The sequence below is a fragment of the Clinocottus analis genome, unplaced genomic scaffold (assembly GCF_023055335.1).
Source record: "Clinocottus analis isolate CAN_PGR_092001 unplaced genomic scaffold, fCliAna1.0.p SCAF_13, whole genome shotgun sequence".
NCBI classification, from domain to species: Eukaryota; Metazoa; Chordata; class Actinopteri; order Perciformes; family Cottidae; genus Clinocottus; species Clinocottus analis.
In genome coordinates this window covers 1,798,831-1,821,216 of record NW_027175854.1, presented here as the reverse complement: position 1 = coordinate 1,821,216, position 22,386 = coordinate 1,798,831, and the positions used below count along the sequence as shown (strand labels likewise).

Below are 22,386 nucleotides of genomic sequence, written 5' to 3'. Positions count from 1 at the left end.
TGTCAGGCTAAGCGACAGTTGGTTCTTCCATTTTAAGATACATTAAATTGCAATCAGTTAAAAAAAAGTGAACATTGGGGATGGTTCAGGTGTTGCATAATATCCTAGGTATTGCATGATTCTCTCTCCCATGCTTTACAACCATGCATATATGGAACCAGACCTGGGCTGCCAGTAAAGCATCATGGCCATATAAACAACAAGATATATGCACTAAGGCCTCTGCTGCTCTCCTTGCATATCAAAGCAGCAAGTCTATCTTGCAGTCAGTGTTGACCTTAGAGGGAAGATTTGTGAGCGACCAGCAAGAAGCCTTCAAGAAAAGATTACTTTTTCCCCCCTCAACAGAACTGATAAGTAGGGTGATCTAAGAGGACTGGAGACAGAGGTCTGATGGTTTGTACAGATGTGTGAGAGGAACAGGGTGATGCTAAAAAAAAACAACAACCTGACCCCTCAAAAGCCTTCCTGAAACATGAAAAGAGGGACAAAGACATTTCAAGAGGGAATGTAGAGAGATGTCAGGTAAGGATGTAAAACATTAAAAATGGAACCTTGTGGTGCCTGCTTTCAGAGGCCATGTGAAGGATGTTGGAAAGCTCGCAGAAAGCCAAGCGAGAAGGGAAAAAGAGCATGAGATACTAACACATTACATGCCATTATCTCACATTATTTTGTACCCTGCTTTTACTTCCAGCTCTTGATTTCCTTGTATCAAGGTGAAGACACAGCTGTAAGGACAAACTGTCCAATTCTATGTGAGCATACTAATGTTGTTTCTTGCTGTTTGAAGTCAAATTTGGATCTATTTTCAGTCAATGGAGGCAGAAAATATGAGTCTGATGAAATGAGTGATGTAGACAGTACACTGAGCAACACATTGACAAATTGCAAGGAGAGGCCTCGGGAGTATTACAGTCAGTAAGCTAACATGGTTGATACTTACTACTATAATGGAGGGTGAAGGAACCTCCAGACAACAAACTCAAACTTTGACATGACTTTTCTATTCATCACTGATGCCCACTGCAAGAAAATGTGCAGCCCTATAGTATGTTATGAGTTTAGGCATAATACCATTTCTCCAATTTACATAAAGCAAGAGGGAGTCACATTAGCGACATTTGTGGATGTTATCTTAGAAGAAGATACCATTCACTGTCAAGATTTTCAAGGACTCTATGATTGCATCCATTCATGCGGGATGCTGGTATGGATAAAGGACACGAGCAAAAAGGGGGGCATACGACATCATTTGAATCAGCTTATTAACATAGATGAAACTGTCTCCCAGCTAGTGGAAACATTTAAACAGAAGTAATTCCTCATGTGCAGTGATAACGGGAGTGACGATGGGGGATTTGGAAGTTTTAAATGTACAATTTAAACTCACAGAGGTGATGCAATTTGTGAATGGATGCGGATGTTTCTTTAAGGTCTACACAACAACCGAGTAAGCAAAGATACATGTCAAGTGACTTCTTTTAATAATATCTATCTCAGGAGGGATACAGTGTTATTTCCTCTGCTGGTCTCGCTCTGACATAGATGCATAGCTTTGGGAACCAGTTGAGAGCTGCATCCAAGTGTCTGCATCTACACACACACACTCTCTGTCTACCATCTGTATGAGTGTACACACGGCTGAATATGTGTGCTCTGAGTGAGTGACTCATGCTCAAACATGGCTGAGTGTCTGTGGGTGACTGTCTGTTTGTCTGTCCTCTCCTTCAGACACCAGCACAAAGCGCTAGTTTAACTTGGGTGTAATGCAGCCTGGTGCTTCAGCGGGTTGAATCCCATCACCTGGAAGCAGGTGCTGCGCTTGCTACTGATGAAGGGCAAAGTCCCAATATTGACCCTGTGCTGATTTCAATCACATACATTCAATCACATTCTTTGTACGTCTTTACCCCAGTGCATATTATAACCCAGACATCTCTCTTTGACCTGGCCTGCCCAAATATTTTCCTTTTTTTATGTTAAGGTAAGTCCTCTTTCTTTCTTGGCTAGACTACCTAGACTCACACTACTCTTCAGATGCTCCAGGTAGGTCAGGGACGGTGTGTTTTCTGCTCCTTACATGCATGTAACATGGATGGCTGAGCTAATTAGCTAAGTCTTACTCTCCGCTAATTAGCGGTACAAAGAAGCTCCACGAGCTTTAATCCTTTGCGTTTGTTTATTCGCAGCTATTGTGACTAGTCAGCGCTAGCATCTTTCTGGCGGGCTAGCATGTCAGCTTTTTAGCTTTAGCGGTGTGCCAGCTTGCCAATGTCACAGCACTACACCTTTTGCCGTTCCAGTTTTCTGGTGTGAGTGACCGTTAGCGTGTCTTGCATTAGTGAAGTATGGAAGTTAAATAAAATAGGTTAGTTGGTTGGTTTTACTTGGGACATTAACAGCTGATTCCTGGGTGAAAGTTAATCTTAGTTCGACCAGTCCAAACCACCTATCTGCCCTACTCTCCCCTTCTGAATATACAGCAGTCCTGCTGACTGTCTAATTAAGACACGGATGGGTTTCCATTGCAGTTAGCTCAGTTACATCTTTTTATCAATATTATGATACAAAATATCTTGTTTTTATCCTAATATTATCTCTTATAAATACAATATGAACACCTTACAATGATCTACACCAGTATATAGCCCTGACCACGCTTTGGATCAGGATTTTCTCCTACGATTGTCTTAGATGTCCATCACAGTTTATAGTAAATCAGCCAAATAATCCTTTTGTCTATTACCACTCTTAGATGTTAGAGAGGAAGGCTTAACTGCAAGCTCGCTGGTTCAAATGATCGCAGTCTTGGAAAATATGAACAGGGAAAATGAAGGAGAAACACAAAAACCACCAAGATGCCCTCGAGCAAAGTATTTATCCCGAAACTGCTCCATTAGAGCTGCTCAGTGGCCAACGGTAGAAGACTGGTTTCACTGGCAGCTCCAAGCTCCATCAGAGGGTGTGTGTGTGTGTGTGTGTGTGTGTTAAAATAAAGAGGAACACTGCTGAGAAAAAAGCATGGAGGAATGACAGAACACAGAATGATTGTGTTACTTTATCCACAAGGTGAGCGGGGCACAAGGCTAAACTGGACTTCTTATTCATCTCAGCTTGTGGTTTTATTATACAGACTTACATTTCCCGAAACAAAGTGCTTCGAATATAGTCCTTACATAAGAAGCCAGGAGTGGGCACACGGAGTACAAATCCAATAATTTCAAAATAAGTCAGAGTAAATGCCAGCAAATGACAGTATGGCTTTTATTTGCTGAGTCCCGAGAACCAGATCTCATCATTTTAAGAGGCCCATATTATTTCATAAATCGATCCCTGTGAAGCTTTCCAAGTTTGTATCAGCAATCTTAACCCCCCCACATGTTTTAAAAACAATGAAGGTTTTGAGGGGGTTGAGTAGAGCCAATTTTGGGTATTTGCATTGGAAGTGAGAGCCACCCAGATGCATGCCCTGATAATTCATAATACATGTTTCCACTGAAGGGGGAACCATGGACTACCAGAGCTTCCTGCCAATTAACCTAGTCCTCTATAAAGGAGGTCATCAACTGAACACACACACACACACACATCAATGCACTCAACTAAGTTAGCTGTTTCAAAGTTCTTTGCATAGATACTTAGAAGTTGTGAGAAAACAAGACAAGACTATAGCAGTTAAAGATGAACAGTGAAAGACATAAAGGGGAGGAAAAAAAGACAAATGGCAAAGACTTTGACTTCTAATCTGTATTATACTGTCTGTTATGACAAGATTTATAGTGGTGACTGGCACATGGCAGAGTGAGTCACCCACACCATCTGCCCCTTCCTACCTCACCTCTGCCAGCATGCCTGCGTCTCGCTGTCTGTACGCTCTGCCCGCTCGCTGGTGCCCCCTCTTCATCAGCACTCCTCCCGGGGGTGATCGATGGCCTGTCCATACTTCCCAATGACTAAAGCCAGGTTTGTCCAGACCACCTCATTTCTCCAATATTATTAAATTCTTTCCTATCGCCCTTCCGCTGACTCACCCCCCATCCGCCTTGTCACAACCATGACCGCTTCCCGAGCCCTCCAGCACAATGGTCAGCATCATTTATGGCGCTTGATAAATTGCCCTATACGTCATCTTCTCCCATCTTCATTCTCAGCTCTTCCTTCTGTTCTCTATCCAGACCAAAACCTGAACTTAATTCCCTCCAACTGAAACTTCTGTAACTGCTTAGCAGATACTCTATTTATTTTAACACTGTGGACAATGTGATAGTCCTATCAGTAGGAAAAACATGCAGTGGAATTTTGTAAAATATTCAGCTAGTCCCACGGCTATAACAAGTCTCACACAATTAGACAATTTAGAGCATCTTTCATTCGGGGTTTCCCTCCACTGTTCACAGATGTGGAAAAGGAAGAAGAGACTCCACACAAACCACACAACTTATTCTCTTCCTCGGTACTTGCGTGTGTGTGTGTGTGTGTGTGTATATGTGATGTGTATGGTTTGTATGGCTGTGAGTGCGCATGGTTAAGGCATTGAAAAGAATGTTCCAAACACATTTAGAAACTGTCCGGTGAATACCAATGTATTATTAATGGCTATGGTCCTCAGTATTTGTGTTCTAAGATATAAATGGTCCATACTCAGCATAACTATGCTTAACTATGCATAACTATGCTTAATTTTCTTAACCACGTTAAGTAAATTGAGTGACTAATGCTGCCAGAAGGTTTTGCACTGGTGCAAAAGTGTGAAGCAGCCTTTAAGGCTGCAGCTTATCGGTTTATAGAAGTCAGGTTAAGGCTTTTCTTTGGAACAGATGGGAAATTTGACAAATCATTTGTATTTGTATTGTGGAAGTTATTCAGTATCATCTTGAGTTGTGGTATGGCATGTTTTGGGATTTGTAGCTATTTGTCTTCTAACATCTTGGGCCAATGTTGGAAATAAGTGCTTTCACTTCAACACATTTTAGTTGAAAATAATCAATCAATCAACACAACTACCCACTAAATAATTAAATCAAGCAAACAGACATAGCTCAAATCATATCAGAGTGTTTAAATCACACGGTTTCCTACCTGTGTAGACCTCTGCCTCCGAGGGATCCTCAACTCGTTTATGCTGGATGATGTAGTCAGAAACTTTGCAGCCAATCAGAGGCTCCACATCCATCCACTCCAGGGCCACCATTGTGCTGGAGGGCTCCAGGTAAGGGGCAAGACGTACGCTGATGGAGCAGCATAGAAGGTACAAAGTTAAGACACCGGTTTATTGCCCTCATCTGGAATATTAAATTATACTGTGTGTGTGCAATATCTTAAAATATGGGCATGGACGTAAAATAGACTCCCATGTGGTCATTGTTATGTTAGAGTAGAGACTGTCACATCGCTCCCTGTACACTATTTCCTTGACAGTCCTTTGAACAAAACAGCATTCCGATGCCACCTGTTCTCCATAAGTCTTTCCTGTGCAGTTTTGCTTCTTTAATCCCTCAAAAGAGATAAAATAGCTATATTATAACGTTGCCTACCCTCCAGCTGTGTCTATGGCAATGGCTGAGAAAGAAAGGTTATCCCTCTTTCATAAAAAGCCGGCTGCTCGGTTTTATCCTCATAGACAATAATAATAATACAAAGTCCCGCGGATTCTTACTGGTCTTACACTCCGGCACTGGCCAGAGTCGGAGATTTGGCTGCTGGAGCTGCTCTTCATTGACCCTTTCGTGCCAACAGGCCCAGGGAGAGCATGACCAAAACCTTGGTTGTGGCACCTCGCCCGCCATCTCCAATTCCACAACCACAAACAAATCAATACCAAAACCGACATAATAGCGTCGAGAACTACTTGTGCAGTACTACATATTTTTGGTAAAGTATTGCTTAAGACCAATCTCACCACAAGGTCAATTAAATAGCTGTTCTGGAGTTTATCAGCAGAATGTTTTTCCAATGTTTGGAAAAAGGTAGATGTAAAAAAAAAAAATCCTGTTTTATCTGTTAGCTTTACAGCTGAGTTTGAATGTTGATAGAAAATGCGTGCATTCCCTCAGGAACAGTATCACAAGATACAGACACACACTGCCCAAAGGCATTTCCCAGATGCAGGATACCATTTTTTTTTTAAAGCAATCATTGTTTTTTTCAAAAACAACCAAAAATGACCATTTCAATTATTACAATTGGATCTATTTGGTCCACTAATATCTGTAAAGTCAGAAAGAGCCAAATCAGTGAGTTATTTCCCTGCCATTCATGTATGTCATTAGCTAAGAGGAAGTTTTCTGATTAATTCAGAGGAAACTCCCTCCTCAATATGTTTTCAATTATCCTGTTTAACATTTGGATGTAGTTGATAATGTGTGGAGGACCTTTGTAAAAAAAAGACATTTTATTGACTGCAAACATCATTAGGTCATGTGCCAGAGTGCTCTCTAGCAGAATCCATGTTGAGCTTTAATATTATTCTTGAAGTGATGCCAATAGAGATTGGCCTTTACGTTCACTCTTGAAAGTAATATACAAATAGGCTTTTTTCTTTATTAAAGGCTTTCATTGTATATGTATGCTCTTTCAACTTCCTGTTCTCAGGGCAACAATGGCTGGGGTGGATGACTCAAAAGTATGATTAGGACACCTTGAATGAGAGCATGTTCTTTTCAGAGAAGTGTAAGGACTTACTGACAGCTATTATAACTTTTGGGACAGAGCTTGTGTCTACAACTTTCTCAAACAACCCAGGAGTCAGAGGAGACAGATATGTGTGTGAATGTCCATGTGCAGATGTGAGGGTGCCTGCGGAGCAGCCGTGCATGCATCCATGAAATTTCTCTTGTGCATGAATTTCTGGGTGTCGTGGCGTCATCTCACACTCACGTTGGCTGCCTGAGGGGACTGCAGTTAGGCAGGCCATCTTTGCTGAAGGCACTCAGGTCACAGCGACACCAGTTATCAATGACATCGCCCTTTCCAGCACACCAGTATGAGCTCATTGTGGCGCTCTTGAAGGCCTGTAAAGGGTAACAGGTGAGAGAAATGCAATTATCTCCTGAAACATACGCTCCCCATCCATCTATACTTACCCCACCCCCATCCAAACCACCCTTCCTACCACTGCCCCCATATATCCTAGCACACTCTCACACACACACACACACACACACGCACGCATTCTTGTACTTCTGTCCATATGATGACTCTCCATTGACTATATTCATTCTAAATTAAACAACACTAACATATCAAACCCCAGCCTTAACGCGATGAAGTGAGGGCTATTCAAAATGTCCTCGCTTTGCAAAAATGCCCGCTCTCTGATTGTCTACAATGTAGAAAGGTCTCACAAAGATAGACCTGCACACACCCCCACACAGAGTGACCTTTTCATACCCACCATTCCCAATTACCGAGGCAGAAACATCTCGCTAACGTCGACACGCTTACACTGTGATATCATGGAGTAACTGTGACTTTTATGATGGAGGTGTGAACGCTGTGCCAATCGTATGTTTCTGTGTGGATCTGTCAGTGTCAGAGTCGATGTTGATGTCGGTCTGTCTGTGAAGGGGATGGGAGGGGGTGTGTTAGAGAGATGACATCATCTCCTAACATCTCCTTGTGCTGCTTCATTAACGGGCGAACGAAAAATCAAAGGCAGAAGCTCAGTCATCCTCTAAAAGGCAGCAAAATGCCAATATAACCGTCAAAGCAATAAAGTATAATGTCAGGGCTTTCCTAAAGCCACAGGCATGATAGAGAGTGAGTTCAAGGGAGTTTGCAAGCACTGTGGTTCCCCCTGTCACACTATGGATCAATGGAGCACTCAGTTATTTATGTGCTCTCACTGGTTGCCAGTGCTGCCTCGTGAAGACAACTTTGGAGATGTGCTTGATTGTGGTCACAAAAATAGGACAGTGGAATCATGCAGAAACATTATCACTCGGTACCAGGCATCCAACCACAAGCTGAGAAAAAGCAACTCCTTTGTTCCAATACACCATGGCATTCACTGAACTCCCCAAATCTGATGAGCTGATGAGACCACACACATCTGTAAGACAACGGCGAACACGGAGTGTGTACACGCGGGGACATGCAAACATGCACACAAACAGACAGATGTACGCAGCATGTTTATTAGTGAGAGTGACATTTGGGATGATTATAGTCCTGACCAGACAGGCAGACAGCTTGACCAAAAAAAAAAAAGAGTCAGGGTATGCACTCAGAAGTTGATTTCTATAACGCTGCATTGTTAGCTGTAGAGGAGACTCTATAGTCTTTCATGGGAACTGACTTCTTCCAATACCGCTAGTTTTTACTCAAGGCAAAGAATCTTGAGAGTGAAAGTGAGCTTAATGAGCAGCAGATTAAGATAAAGAGGCTGGAGAGACCAAAGGAAAAAAAGGACAGCAAATAATCAACAAAACAAACAAGGGAACGAAGGTGTGAAAAGGGGAGACTCCAAACTCCTAAAGTATACCCCACCTTACTGTGGGACAGGATCAGGATCCTTTAGCGGTGAAGCCTCTAAATGAGCGTGCTGAATGAGCAGTTATTATAGGGAGTAGGCAAGCGCTGTAATCGATGGCCATATAATAACCCCCCTGGAAAACAAAAAAGGGGAAAAAGGTAATTACATTTCTCCTCCTACTCCCCCGTCGCCCCCCTTGCCTGAACCCATGTGGCTAACCGCTGCCAGAAAACAACAGCAGCAGGGGTCTTGCCACCTCATGTCAATGGGAAGCAGGCCACAGACAAAGGCAAAAAGAAAAGCTGGACTCGAAGGTCTATCCGCGCAGACAGACTAGACAAATATGAGGAATGAGAAAGTACCTCCACTCCTCGGGGCAAAAGACAGAAAGACCACAGGACCGCCATGCGTATACCACCATCAGATTCCTAGAAAAAAACCCATATGGGTCTGCGCACTTGATTGCATGGCTGCACATGTGAAAAATAGACAAAGCGATTACTGCCATGTTTATGTTTGAAGAGTAATGCAAGCCAGTCTCCACTGGGTAAACAGGGAATCTAATTGTGGTTTAGAGAGGCACGGGAGGTAAAGCAGAGATGAGGATTTCGAGAAAAAGCAAGAGAAAAGGACTGCTAATACATATACAGTGATGATCTGTCACTGCGTGGCTGTGAAGACAACCATATAGACGTCTGGCATTAATAAGGAAAATCCTTCAGTTAGACGAACAGACACATTGAAAGGCCCAGGAGAGAGTACTTCTGTGTTCAATGCAGGGACAAGTCAACGCTGAAATGGGGAAGATAGCCTACAATGTATTGATTAACCATACATCCTGCATTTCCAAGAACACTATAGATCCATATATATCCTGTGCTGGCCGGATAGGGGTAATAAACAAACCGTATCCATTATGCTTCATATTACGCAAGTGTTTTTGATAAAGATGGTTCTGTCTGACTGTAACAGTGCAAGACAGTTTTTGAGCAGTCATAACATTTTATTTCACAAACCAGCGACCCCCCCCATCCTCTATAACACATGCTTATACCATTTCCCAAATATGCCACGATCCATCTCCATTGACCGTATCGATACCGAACGAATTGAGCTGAAATGTAATCGCCCCCTGCTAACAGAGGACAAGATCAGCACAGCAAGGCTACTGAGCATCAGCAACAACTCCAGCCGCAATTTCCAAGCCTTGACATCATCTAAACCCGGCAGACTCACTGGCACCAAAACACTATTTGGACCTTTCACTTTCGTAGAAGCCTGCCGTGACTTACAAGAAGGCAAGCAAGGCCATTGTGACCTCTTTAATGAATTACTCTGTTTGTCTAGTCTAAGCTGACCATATCACTGTCCATTTTCAGAGGCTAATTCATGAAAACATTAGCCAGCTGGCCCATCGTATTGATTTATAAGATGATCACCAGTGGTGGTAAAGCGTCTACGTCAGTACTCCATCAATGGTGATCTAAGAGTGTCTGTGTGTGTGTGTGTCTGTGTGTGTGTGTTTGCGTGCGCACATGCGAATGCATTTATGTCGCATTTCCAATCATTCAGGGCTAATGGTGTTAACAATTGAACCAATGGGCTGCTTCAAGGAATCTTATCAGAAGTAGTGCTTCCAGGAAATTGAACACTGGTGGTTTAGTTCACCCAGAGGTTGAGAGGGGATTGCTGTGTCACTGAAGGACCCTCGAACAACAGGTATTGCTGATGTAATGAATGTTTCATGGACCGACTGTTGACTACAACATAGACTCAGTTGCCAGTTTATTAGGAGCACCCATAGCTACAACTAAAGCAGTCTAATACAACAACCATGCAACCTTCAGGAAGATGGTACTGGTGTTATGAGCCCCTCCCCCATTCATATCAACAAGGCTAGACTAAGACACAGAAACACCTCCCTGTATAATTTTGCAGTGCTGTTGTATTAGCCTGCAATAGTTTGAGCTAGGTGTAGAAAACTGGTAATTCAGTGTCATATGTACTGATATAAGAATCTGGTTATTATCTGTTTGAGAGTGCGCTCTCCTTGGTACTGAAGTGATGTTCTTGGGATCAAAACTTGTGTGCATCAGATTAGGGGACCTGCTGGATTACCCATTAAAAGTATCCCTAAGCTGCCCTGCTGCGTAATGCTTCGACTGCTTTCATTTTGGTGAAAATATGATATTGCCCTTTTCCGTCTGTGCGCCCTCCTGCCCCCACTGAGAATGTTCGAGACACAACCCTGCGAGGGGCTGCAGCGGTGCGTTACGGTGAGAGCATGACAGCGGCCACTCCGCAAGATATAAAGCATTCTGACCCATTAGTCTCACAACCAATTTGTTCAAAAGGTTTGCCATAATTCAGTCACAGCATCACAGGACATAGGACCACTGGCGAGCTCCCCAGGCGTGAGCTTATTTATTTATCCACCGAGGTATTTTTCTCTGGTACTAAAACAGGGCAGTGTCTGTGTGCGTGTGTGCATTTGCGTGCTCAACCCAGGCCTGTAAGCAAGACCACCGAGGTCGAGTCTAAGCCAATTTCAAGACTGGTTTTAGTCAAATTCAAGTCAAGAACAGGATTAAATCAAGTCGAGACCAGGAAAAGAGCAACACCATGAAGGAATGAACCTCAAAGCTTTCCTTCCAAACATATAATCATTTGCTATAATTTTGGGATAAAAATGTAATTCATAAATATACAATGGCATTTATTATCAAATATTAGCAAATAAATACTTTATTCCCTATTTTCCTATTTGACAAAGCCACACAAAGCAAGTGATTTCCACAGTATCGTTTTGTTTTGTTGTCTTTTCAATGAAACAAAATCCCCCTCCGGCTTAATAACGAGAAGATTGATGTGAAAGGGACATGACATGTCCTGTCAAACAGTCAGGGAGCAGCCAATGAAAGATGCAGGTAGCAGAGAAAGGAGGGAGGAAGGGGGCCGAAGAAGAGTGACATGTACATGTAAACTCATTATTGGGTATATCTAATCATAAGCTGGACAACCAAGCCTCCATTTAGATGGATTTGGAGTTTAGTGTAAAAAGAAAATTATATATATATATATATATATATATATATATATATATATATATATATATATATATATATATATATATATATATATCTCATAATAATAAAAGAAAGTCATGTCTCAGAAAGCGTTTTCAACATGACAGCTGTCTTCCCAGATAGATCCAGTCAAGTAGAAAGCAAATGTGTGTGTGTTAGAGTTGTATCTGTGTGTGTGTGTTGTGTGTGTGGGTGTGTGTCTGTGTGGAGGGGCAGGTTGTTTTGTCGTTCGTCTCTAATGCAATATAGGTATGTGCCTTTCAGACGAGCAGCAGCAGTTGCCGCCAAGAGAAGAAAAGAAAGAGAGGAAAAGAGGAGCAGAGGGACGGACTCCCCTCCTCCTCCCAAGAGGTCGATGACATCAATAAGAAGCTAATATACCTGCCTCAAGCTAGCACAGAAGGGCTTGCGTAGCGACCCACTGCAGTCTACCCCCTTCTCCTCATCCTCATGCATCTCAACCTCTTCATCCCCAGAAGCCCACGTGTTGGGTATGGGGAGGGAGAAGGATGGATAGCGAGGCGGTTTGGAAGAGAGAGGAAAGAGACATTTTGCTCTTCCTCACATTTAGCTATTGATGAGGCCCAGTAGGGATCGTCTGATATTGATTGTGCCTTCTTTTCTTTGGGGTTGTGGTGCTTGTCATGGGAGGCACGTACAGGGGTCTTTGTTGTGTGTATGTGTGTGGGATCTGATTGCATATATATATATATATATATATATATATATATATATATATATATATATATATATATATATATATGTAACAACGTTGGCGCCTGATCATTTCTGAAGGTAAGGCAATTAGATTCTTGATTGGGGGAAGCGTGAACCAGTCTGCTCCCTATGGGGTGTGCATGTGTGCGTGTGTGTTGGGTGTGAGTCACCTGCAAACAACTCTGCGTTAGCTTACACACACACACACACACACACACACACACACACACACACACACACACACACACACACACACAGAAGACATGTACCGGATGTCAAGTCAAGAGGAAGCCCAAAAAGAGCAAAATGTGGTAAATTAAATGTCAAGTGGAGCCAGGGCCCCCTCCTAAATTACCTTATGGAAAAGACATCTGTTATGATTAACTTTCATTGCACAAAGATCCAACGACTTTTCATACAGGGTGAATCATAAACACAACATGGCCATTATGCTGATATCCTGCCACTAGTTTATATATATATAAATAAATAAATACATCACACATTGACTTCCCTGCAAAAGGAGAAAACCATGATGTAATCTTTTTATGCCTTCCGTATTACAGTGCTCAATTCCAGTGGTCAAAGTTAAACAACTAATGCCACCTAGAGGCGATTTGTTACAACAGCCTCGGTTTGAACAGCAAAGAGGACAATGGATGTGTACAGTCCGGAAGGATTACGCCATCATGAGATTGTATATTAGAAAGACATATTGAAGAATGTACATGTGCATCCTACAGACGATATCTTTTGTCACAGGCATAACATAATAATAATTAGCTTAGCTTCAGTGACATCATGTGTCATTCCTCTTATTTAGATCAAATACCTTTGATGGTATAGTTGCTTGTGGATGTTTTTATTTTATTTTTTTATTTTCCACCAAATCCAGTAGGTATGTTGACGCTTCAGATCTCTTGACTTAATTCTCTTTCTTGTTTTTACGATCCCTCGCTCAGTCCCCTCCCCTTCTACAAACACATCCACATGCACGTGCAAACAAGCAAACACACACACACACACACACACACCGTCTCCTTACCCCCATGCTGATTTCTCACCTCTTTGGTGACGTTGTCTTGGACCAGGCTGTAGAGGGCCACCACGCGGCTGACTTCCAATAGCACAGGGATGGGGGAAGGTTGCTCTCCACTCCTGCTGTTACCAGCGCGGCCTCTTCCTGACACTCCTCCCATCATGGCCTGGTGATGGCACAGGTGGCAGCCAGCTGGACAGCTGCCTTTCTCCTCGCAGCGGATCTCCACGCCATTCACCATGTCGTCAGACAACAGCTGGCTCTTCTGCAGTGCCGACAGGTAGCTGATGAAGGGGACCGACTTCAGCTCACGTCGCCCTCCTCCACCAACCCCCTGGTCTGTTGTCTCTGGGGGGGTAGTCAGAAGAGGAAAGGAGGGTTGTGGAATGATGGGGTGCAGATAAAGAAAAACTAAAGTTAACAATAATTAATTACATTCATTTTAGGTTTAACTTGGAGTAGCAAAAAGCATCCACAGTCGCTTAGTTGCATAAAGCGTCCACATCTGGATTTACTTCTGCTTGCTGCCAAGGAAAAAAAAACAACAACTAATCCCTCAGTCATCAGCGTAGACAAAGGATGCATGGGAGGGAAAGGGTGTCATAAGCTTCTCTTCCTGATTGTCAATTACCACTATTTGATGTTCTCACTAGTTGGGATGGATTCTTCCTCATCATTTCCTCTTTCAGTGTCAACAACACACCATGTGGAAAGAAGAGGGGAGACAGAAGCAGGGGAGGAGTAGAAACAGAAGAGATTGCTACCTGGGTGTTGAGTGTTTCACTTGGAGTATACATCAGGCCACATGTCAACAGTGGAGCCATGTTGTTTGTTCATCTGTACCAATATGGCAGACGGGCATTTCTTTCTATTTTACACAAACAGGCACATGTGAGAGTTTTTCAAATTAGGAACATAGTGTTCTTTCGCGTGGCAAACATGTGTATTCGAGTAGGAATTATTGGCTTGTAATATTGCTTTGAGACACGATTCATAATCAGTCAGCAGATAACCCAAATGCACAAGAAATTTGCACACACCTCCATTCACATACATCAAGAGACACATGGATGGAGGGAGGAAACTACCAATGCATACAATATAAATATACAGAAGCCCATGTGTGCACCCAAAAGAGAAGGAAGCCCAAACCCGAAGGTAGTGGGTAAGACTGCAGGGGTATTTTTGGGGTAATATTTTTAATTAATTATTTCATTTTTTCGTCATTTAAAGAAAGTGAAAGCAAAGATCTGTTAAACTATTGCCAGTGGTAACAACACAACATACAGTGCATGAACCCAAATGTGACAGAACCATGTGTCACTTGGACTCCTGTAATATCAACAATGGTAATAAGTTAACTCAAGACATGAAATGGGTGTGTGTTAGATTTCAACTATTTGTTTCTCAAACACAAACAGATGCCGATCACATGAGATCTAACAGCTCCAAGGAAAACAGAACCCGGGTGAGGCAGTTTTCAAACTAATATTGCAATGTATCAAGTTGATGTGACATTTAAACCAAAGTTAATGAAGCATTCCAAAATGATTTAATAAAATATATATGAAATTAGTTTTTAATTTTGAAAAGGTCTTGATGTAACTCAAAGCTGCGAAAAGTTTAGTTTTCTGTACCGTTGACAATGCAAAGCAAGCAAACATCATGTGATGACTGAGCATGCACTACTTTATTACGCCGGTGTTATGTTGTGTTGTTAAAAGTCTGATAATAAAAAGCCTGAACTTGCGCATAGAAAGTCTCAAAATCAATTTCATGCTTTAGCAAATGAATGCATAGGCTAGACGAAACAACCGAGCTGTCGCGACAATTCACTGCCATATAATTAATACTTGACTGTTGATAATTTGTGGGGTTGCTGTGGTTATGAGTCCAGTGGGGGTTCTGGTGAGGTGAACACAAATCTAAATCTAAGGACACGACCCTCACAATTGTTGCTATGGCCCCAGTGTGTGTGTGTGTGTGTGTGTGTGTGTGTGTGTGTGTGTGTGTGTGTGTGTGTGTGTGTGTGTGTGTGTGTGTGTGTGTGTGAGAGAGAGAACGGAGTCTGTGCATGCATTTGTTGATGTATGTCTTTGCAGTCTTTGCAGCTTACTCCCTGTGTGCGTCTGCAATACATTGGTAAGCAGTTGAAAGGGTGGGTGGTAACTTCATGTGCAACAGTATGTAAACAGGCTCATGGGGTGGCCCAAGAGCCCAATTACACACACTTCTTGAGGCAACACAGACACAGAAAAGAGCTGTCGTCACCCAGCTCTCACAATAAAGCCCTGCAGATCAGGTTGGCTTTGGCGAGTCAGTCAAATTCACTCTCACCCTCTTTAACTCAATACAGTTGTTTACATATATGTAAACAACTGCATTTGATGAAACATCTGGCACTGTCACATATTGGCGAGGATAATAGCCAGGAGAAAATATAGACACGGTACAGCGAGTATCCATAATTAGCTGTTAATAGTGTGCAGGGTATTTCTACCTGCAGGTAACACCTAATATTGTATCTTTTATGACACTTTCTTTCTTGACTTGTTTTGAGACTATTAGCAAACTGCTGTAACAATTTCCATCTGGTCTTCCGAAAGTTTTTTGTTTGCGTTTCTATTTATTTGTGTTACACACAGTTTTACTGACATCTGACTCACGGTGACACCCTTCCCAAGGATGAAAATTAAATAGGACAGCATGTATTTTGGTGCAGTTAGAGGAGTGGTTGGTCATCCGTCCATCACGTCTCTTTGCCGTGTGGAATGAATTTGATGCTCACTTGCCTGTCACCAAACACAGTGAAGAGATAGATGAGTGAATTTCCTTGCCATTGATCTGGCACCGCCTTTGTTAATTAAAATGTCTTTGTGAACTGGTTGCAGTATAATTACTCATGAGGGACACATCCGTTCTGGCCAGGGTGATGTTGCCCAGGCAACAACAGCAAAGGTGTCAGATATCTTCCATAGCAATTTAATACAGCTGTTGTTAGATGTGGTTACTGTTGTCATTGTTGTTTTTGCTCTATTAAAACAGCTGCTCGTGCTACATGTATCACAGTCTTCTGATCTTAACAGATCTACAGTAGCTCATATGTCATATTCATTTTCCACAGCCTTGCACAGTATTGGACGTGACACATGCTCATAAAATGTGGACCTGTGTGACTTGTGTTTTGTCTGCAGAGCACCATTACTATTACATTTGGACCAGGCCATGCTTAAAAGAATGTATCTTAGCCATATGAACTAGTTTAACAACAGTTACTCTACAGAATACAATACATTACATTCACTAAATGGATTAAATGACAATCAAATTGCATATTTAACATTTCTTAGGAACTTATTTGCTGAGCTTGACCAACAAAAAACAGTTTATTATATGGTCCAAATCCCCACATTTACTCTCCACCACTTTGTTGACAGGGGCGTCGAAGGGACATCTTCTCGAAGACTTAGCCTGACCTCTAGTGGTTTCTTACTATAATTACTGAGCTGTGCCTAAACACTAAAATAAGTCACCACAGCTGGACACATTAAAATGTAGTTGTAACCTATGAGCAGTAGCCTTCTTCAGGTTCTCTGTGATCATTATTTTATTCACTTACAAGTCTGATTACCTGTTCACTCAAGCTAAGTAATCATATTTGTGTATGCTTTTAATAATGGCCTGGTCCAATAATAAAGTGTGTATTCATGAACACGAATAGGACCACTGCCATTGAATGTTGGGAATACATGAAATACAATTTATTCCCCTCACGTTGGAAGTCAAACAGGAAGTACAACAAATCCCAAGAACTGCATCGTATAATAACACAAGAACAGAGAGGTCGGCACTAGGACCCGGAGGAGTCCTTGTGCCGGCCCACACAGCAGCCAATCCAAACCGCCTCGCTCAGAGACGTGCGTAATGCGTCACGTCGTCAACACTGCAGTTTCTCACGAGTAGCTGCAGAAGCAGAGAGACAGCACGCCCATGAAAACCTCTGAACTTCGAAACAGCTAACGTTTGAAGAAAAGGTAACGTTTTTTAGGTCGACATGTGAAAAGAGAAGCAGTGCAATGAGCTGCGTCTCTCTGGTTTCACGTCGCACGTTCACCACAAGCCTCTCGCCCTGTGGTAGTGTTGAGTCAACATTGTCGCGGTGTGTCATAGGGCAGCGTTCACAGCCTGTTGTCTTGCCGAGAGGCCTCCAATGTGCTTGCCTAAAATTAGGGAATTTGTCCACGCAATTCCTCCCTACGTCTGGACTACACGGCCAACCTGTTTTGAAGCATCACGCGAGCAAAGTTGTGCCCTTAGATGTGACCTCCGTAGTGCTCGCAACTATGGCGTGGACCGATCGGGTGCCATGGATAAATATCAACAAAGCAACAATTCGATTACTCACACCTTGTTGTGGAAGCTTGTTTTCTCCAGCAGCAAGATAATATGACGGACGTTAGCGTTACCAACACGTCCTGTTCAAGTAAATGGTTTCCTGTTTAACTGGTGGTCACCCAGTCACTAATATATGCCACATGTATGTCAGCTCCACTGCTGCAACTCGCCACTGTGAAACCCAGAAGAGAACTTGCTGTGCACACTTATTCATTATCCTTGCAAAAAAAAACCTAAATGTATCTCACAAACGTTAGGGACAAGGTTGTACACTATATCATTTATTGTCTCAGTGCTTGAATCGGTCACTTTTCTAATTTGAATATCAATGTTTTATGCAGCTGTGATGTATCATAATACTTAATTATTTCCTCACTTGTGTGTGTTTTTTTTTTTTACTCATGTGGTAATATCACACAGCATGGTAAACTACTTCAACAACTAATGTTTTGCTTTTGTTTATTCCAACTCAAGGAAATAACCACAATGGAGGCAGCATATTCCCCACTGGACCCAGATTTAATGAGGGAGGTTCTTGAATGCCCCATATGCCTGGAGACCTACAGCCAGGATCAACTGAGACCCAAACTCCTGCAGTGTGGTCACACAGTGTGCCGGCAGTGTCTAGAAAAGCTGTTGGCTAATACCATAAATGGCGTGCGCTGCCCCTTCTGTAGCAGGGTGTCCCGTATGAGCAGTATCGCCCAGCTGGCCGACAATTTCACCGTGCTGAAGATCCTAGATTGTACGATGTCCTGCAGCGCTGCTGCTGCCGCCCTGATGTGCAAGTCCTGCTGCAATCGGCTACCGCGACAATACTGCCATGATTGTGCCACAGTCCTCTGTGAGCCTTGTAAAGGGGAGGGCCACGTGCTCCAAGGCCACTCAGTCCAGCCGATTAGGGTCGCCGCTGAACGCCGTCGTAAAGAACTGGGTGCCAAGCTAGCCTCTCTGCGCGACGTGATGGGCGAAATTCAGAAGAAAAAGGCGGCTATTGATGACGTTTCAAAGACCTTGAGACGCAAGTACCAGGCAGTGCAGCAGGACTATACTTCAGCTGAGCTTCGTCTTCAAGAGGAACTCGGCAGGTCTCGAAGAACATTCAAAGCTTCCATGGCAGAAGTTGAAAAGCTAAACGGACAGGTCCTGGAAGAGCAGACGTATCTGCTCAACATCGCAGAGGTAAAAGTTGTGTCACGTTGTGATTATCTGACAATGCTAGTGAGGCAGAGCGATACCGCTTTGCTCAAGGACGACGGCGAAGGCAGTGATGATGCAGAGCTGGATTTAAGGAGGAGCTTTCCCTCAATGTTTCAGCTGCAGGAGCCAGGGCTGGTCAGAACAGAACACTTGAAACCTTTAGAAGTGGGCCGAGTGACCACAAATACTCATACTATCGATACCGAGGAGAGTGAGCTGGAGATTGCACTCGAGGGTGACGGGGAGAGTGTAGCTGGGGTAATGGGGGCTGTTGGTGGTGAAAGGGGGGTTCCAGCCGATCTTTACCGAGACATTGACATGGTTGCCGCTGCAGAGGAGGCGGTATGTGGTTCACCGGTCAGCTTTAAGTCAAAGTCCTTGGATGCAGGTGGGGGGTCACCTGCAGGCGCTGGGGCAAGTGCAGGGCCTCCAGTCTGCCAGTTTGTGAAGAAGATGGGCTGCAAGGGAACGCTACCTGGCATGTTCAATTTACCCGTCGGCGTCTGTGTGACGACACAAGGTGAGGTCCTGGTGGCTGACCGCGGCAACTACCGCATCCAGATCTTTAATCGCAAAGGTTTCCAGCGTGAAATCCGCCGCAACGCCAGTAGCATTGACAACTTTGTCCTTAGCTTCCTCGGGGCCGATCTGCCGAACCTCATCCCACTATCCATTGCCGTCACACCTCAAGGGCTGATCGGCGTCACCGACAACTACGACAACTCAGTCAAAGTTTACACTATGGATGGAGAGTGTGTGGCCTGCCATAAAAACCAGCTCATTAAACCCTGGGGCATTACCGCTCTGCCGTCCGGTCAGCTGGTGGTGACAGATGTGGAAGGTGGCAAGCTGTGGTGTCTGACGGTGGACCGCAACATGGGCGTGGTCAACTACAACCGCTTGTGCTCTGCGGTGAGGCCAAAGTTTGTGGCATGTGACGCAGCTGGAACGGTCTATTTCACCCAGGGCCTCGCCATGAACTTTGAAAAAAGTCACAGCGAGCCCCATCTGGAAGGCGGCTTCTCTATCGGCTCAGTTGACAAAGATGGCCAGCTCGGCAAGCAGCTCAGCCACTTCTTCTCCGAGAGAGAGGACTTCCGCTGTATCACTGGCATGTGCGTGGATGCTAATGGAGATTTGCTGGTGACGGACAGCGGCAGGAAAGAAATCCTCCAGTTTCCCAAAGAGGGTGGATTCAAAATTCTCATCCAGGACGGTCTGACGTGCCCTGTAGGAGTGGCCACCACCCAGAAAGGACAACTGCTCGTGCTGGATTGTTGGGACCATTGTGTCAAAGTCTACACATACATTCAGAGGAGGCACTCCTCCACTTCCTAGAGGAACAATCCAGTCTATCTGCACATGCATACGCATGAGAGGTTTCGTAGGTATGTGTTGGTATGGGCGTTTGGGAAAGGTAGAATCACACTGTTATGTCACTTTAGTTTGGCTGCAGTCTCAACAAGTCTCACCCAAGCTTTCATTGGGTTATTAAATGAATGTTCAAGGCAGTTTGTTTCAATTTAAAACCCACTGGATTTTAATTTAATATCGCACATTAAAAATATGCCCATTAAGCTGCTTCCTACTTATTCAAATAAACAGACCGTGCACCGTCTTTACATGAAGAAATACTTGCACAAGTTGTCACATTTTAAAATAAACAAAACAAGCCATTGATGTCAAAGCTAATGTACAAAGTGCAGAAGCTTGTCCTGCTAGATTCACCATTTAGCTTTCACTGACCTGGCTCTGCTTTGTTGTGAAATAAAACACTGAGAGGAAGAAGAGCTAAACAAGTAACATGTATTTACATTTGGAGTAAAGCATACCGAGGCTTTTGGCCTATGAAGCACTTTATTGTTGACACGGCACTGTTTCCTGGTGTTTAAGTAGCACAAACTAACATTGATGTTGCCGAATGCATCTTGAAAGGTTAGTGTCCAGTTAACTGATGGGGAAAGAATAACCAAGTATCAGCATTCAACGAGTTGCATTCAGGGAGCACTAAGTGTAGAATATATCAATATTACAGGATATAGTGTTGACCAATACAATCACAACACGATAGACTTAGGAGGAGAGCTGGGTACGATGTGGTGATCTGTCATTTACTGTTTTTTACTGGGGCTCTGTGGGTTAAAGCGTCTGTGTGTTGATGGATTCAGAATTAGGGTTACTGATGTTTAATTTGTAGGTCACATTAACGTGTATTTTTTAGTCCCTCATACTTATTAATACTGCTTAGTTGTGTGCTGGGTTTTATCGAGCTCAAATGACTTTTTTCAGAGCAAATATTACTAAAATCTACTGCCTGTTTTACAAACCCTATTCTCTGGATATTCCTTCACGCTACCCTCTCCTGGTGACTTTCCAGCCACAGCCTCTCCCTTAATGTCACGAGGAGGCAGGTCGCAGTAAGATTACATCGTTGTCCTCCGTTTGGCTCTCATGCTCCAGCTGTTCTGCTCGGTCGTACCTCTCACTAGAAGCCTCGACTTCTCCTTCTGCTGGCCTTACATTGTAGTTTGAGTTGTGTCCATAATTATTAGAATAGCAACGATTCCAGAGGACCTTTTGTAATACTAGAAAGTGCTTACAATTTCAAGGCTTTGTCCTTTTGTTATGCCCTCTGGGCTCACCTTCAGCTGCATCATACACTCATCTAAACATTTCTTTTTGTTGCAATGCTAGTACAGCCAGCATCATAAGCATTAATGGGTCCAGCAGGCATCTACAACTTGAATAATGTTTACACATATTGTTCAAACCTGACATTTATGCCATTGTTTTCTCACACCTGTCCTGTGGTTACACACTTTCTTTTTTTTCCCCAGGAGTGTTCAGAGTAGCACTGCTAGGATAATGAGTGAAACATCCCGCATCCCGCCCTCTGGCTCTATTACACTGGGATGTGTTGTCTTCCTGTTGCTGTGTTTTCCTCAACTTGTTCTCCAGTGTTGGTAGATATGGGAAAGACAGCAGCCGTGTACAGTGTTTTCCAAGTTAGAGGTATAGTCATCATTACATTGATTTATATCCACATGGATTTCATTCTGATTTTGATTATTTTGTATTGAATTTCTGAGTCCATATGAAGCATTAGAAATATGATGCTTTCAGCTAAAATAACATCAGGAACCTTTTAATCAAAAATATTTAGTGGCCTAAATATGGGGAAACAAGTTAATCATTGAAACCCAGCCATGTATGTACCATATTCTAAGTCCATATAGCCGTGGATAGTAAACATGCCTTCCCTTCAATACCTTTTCTTCCAGCCTTAAAAATACATTTTCACAAAGCTGACCTTCATTCTGCACCCGAAACCCCATTTAACAGCAACATACAAATATACATATCTGTAAACAATAAGTATTTAATATATGGAGTAGAACAATAAAGCCAAATTTAAGCGTCAGGTAAAATCTGTCATTTCCTCATGCATTTTTGTTTGACATGATGTTTTTTTT

General features: G+C 43.1%; 2 protein-coding genes across 2 annotated transcripts in view; one reads left to right on the top strand and one right to left on the bottom strand.

The window, feature by feature from the left end:
• The window catches only part of LOC137783442 (astrotactin-2-like), a 218,803-nt gene that overhangs the window by 25,687 nt on the left and 170,730 nt on the right, over window positions 1-22,386 (bottom strand). Inside the window, exons 17-19 of the mRNA XM_068573373.1 lie at window positions 13,344-13,666; window positions 6,880-7,013; window positions 5,083-5,231 (exon numbers count right to left, since the gene is read on the bottom strand). Coding sequence (XP_068429474.1) covers window positions 5,083-5,231; window positions 6,880-7,013; window positions 13,344-13,666 — 606 coding nt within the window. The remainder of the gene's footprint in view (window positions 1-5,082; window positions 5,232-6,879; window positions 7,014-13,343; window positions 13,667-22,386) is intronic.
• Window positions 17,246-20,424, top strand: trim32 (tripartite motif containing 32). Its single transcript, XM_068573374.1, has 2 exons — window positions 17,246-17,352; window positions 18,188-20,424. The coding sequence occupies exon 2, from the start codon at window positions 18,200-18,202 to the stop codon at window positions 20,249-20,251; it is 2,052 nt and encodes a 683-aa protein (XP_068429475.1). The 5' UTR covers window positions 17,246-17,352; window positions 18,188-18,199; the 3' UTR covers window positions 20,252-20,424.

Coding starts and splice junctions, on each gene's coding strand:
- trim32 (XM_068573374.1), top strand. CDS start 18,200: ATGGAGGCAGCATATTCCCCACTGGACCCAGATTTAATGAGGGAGGTT.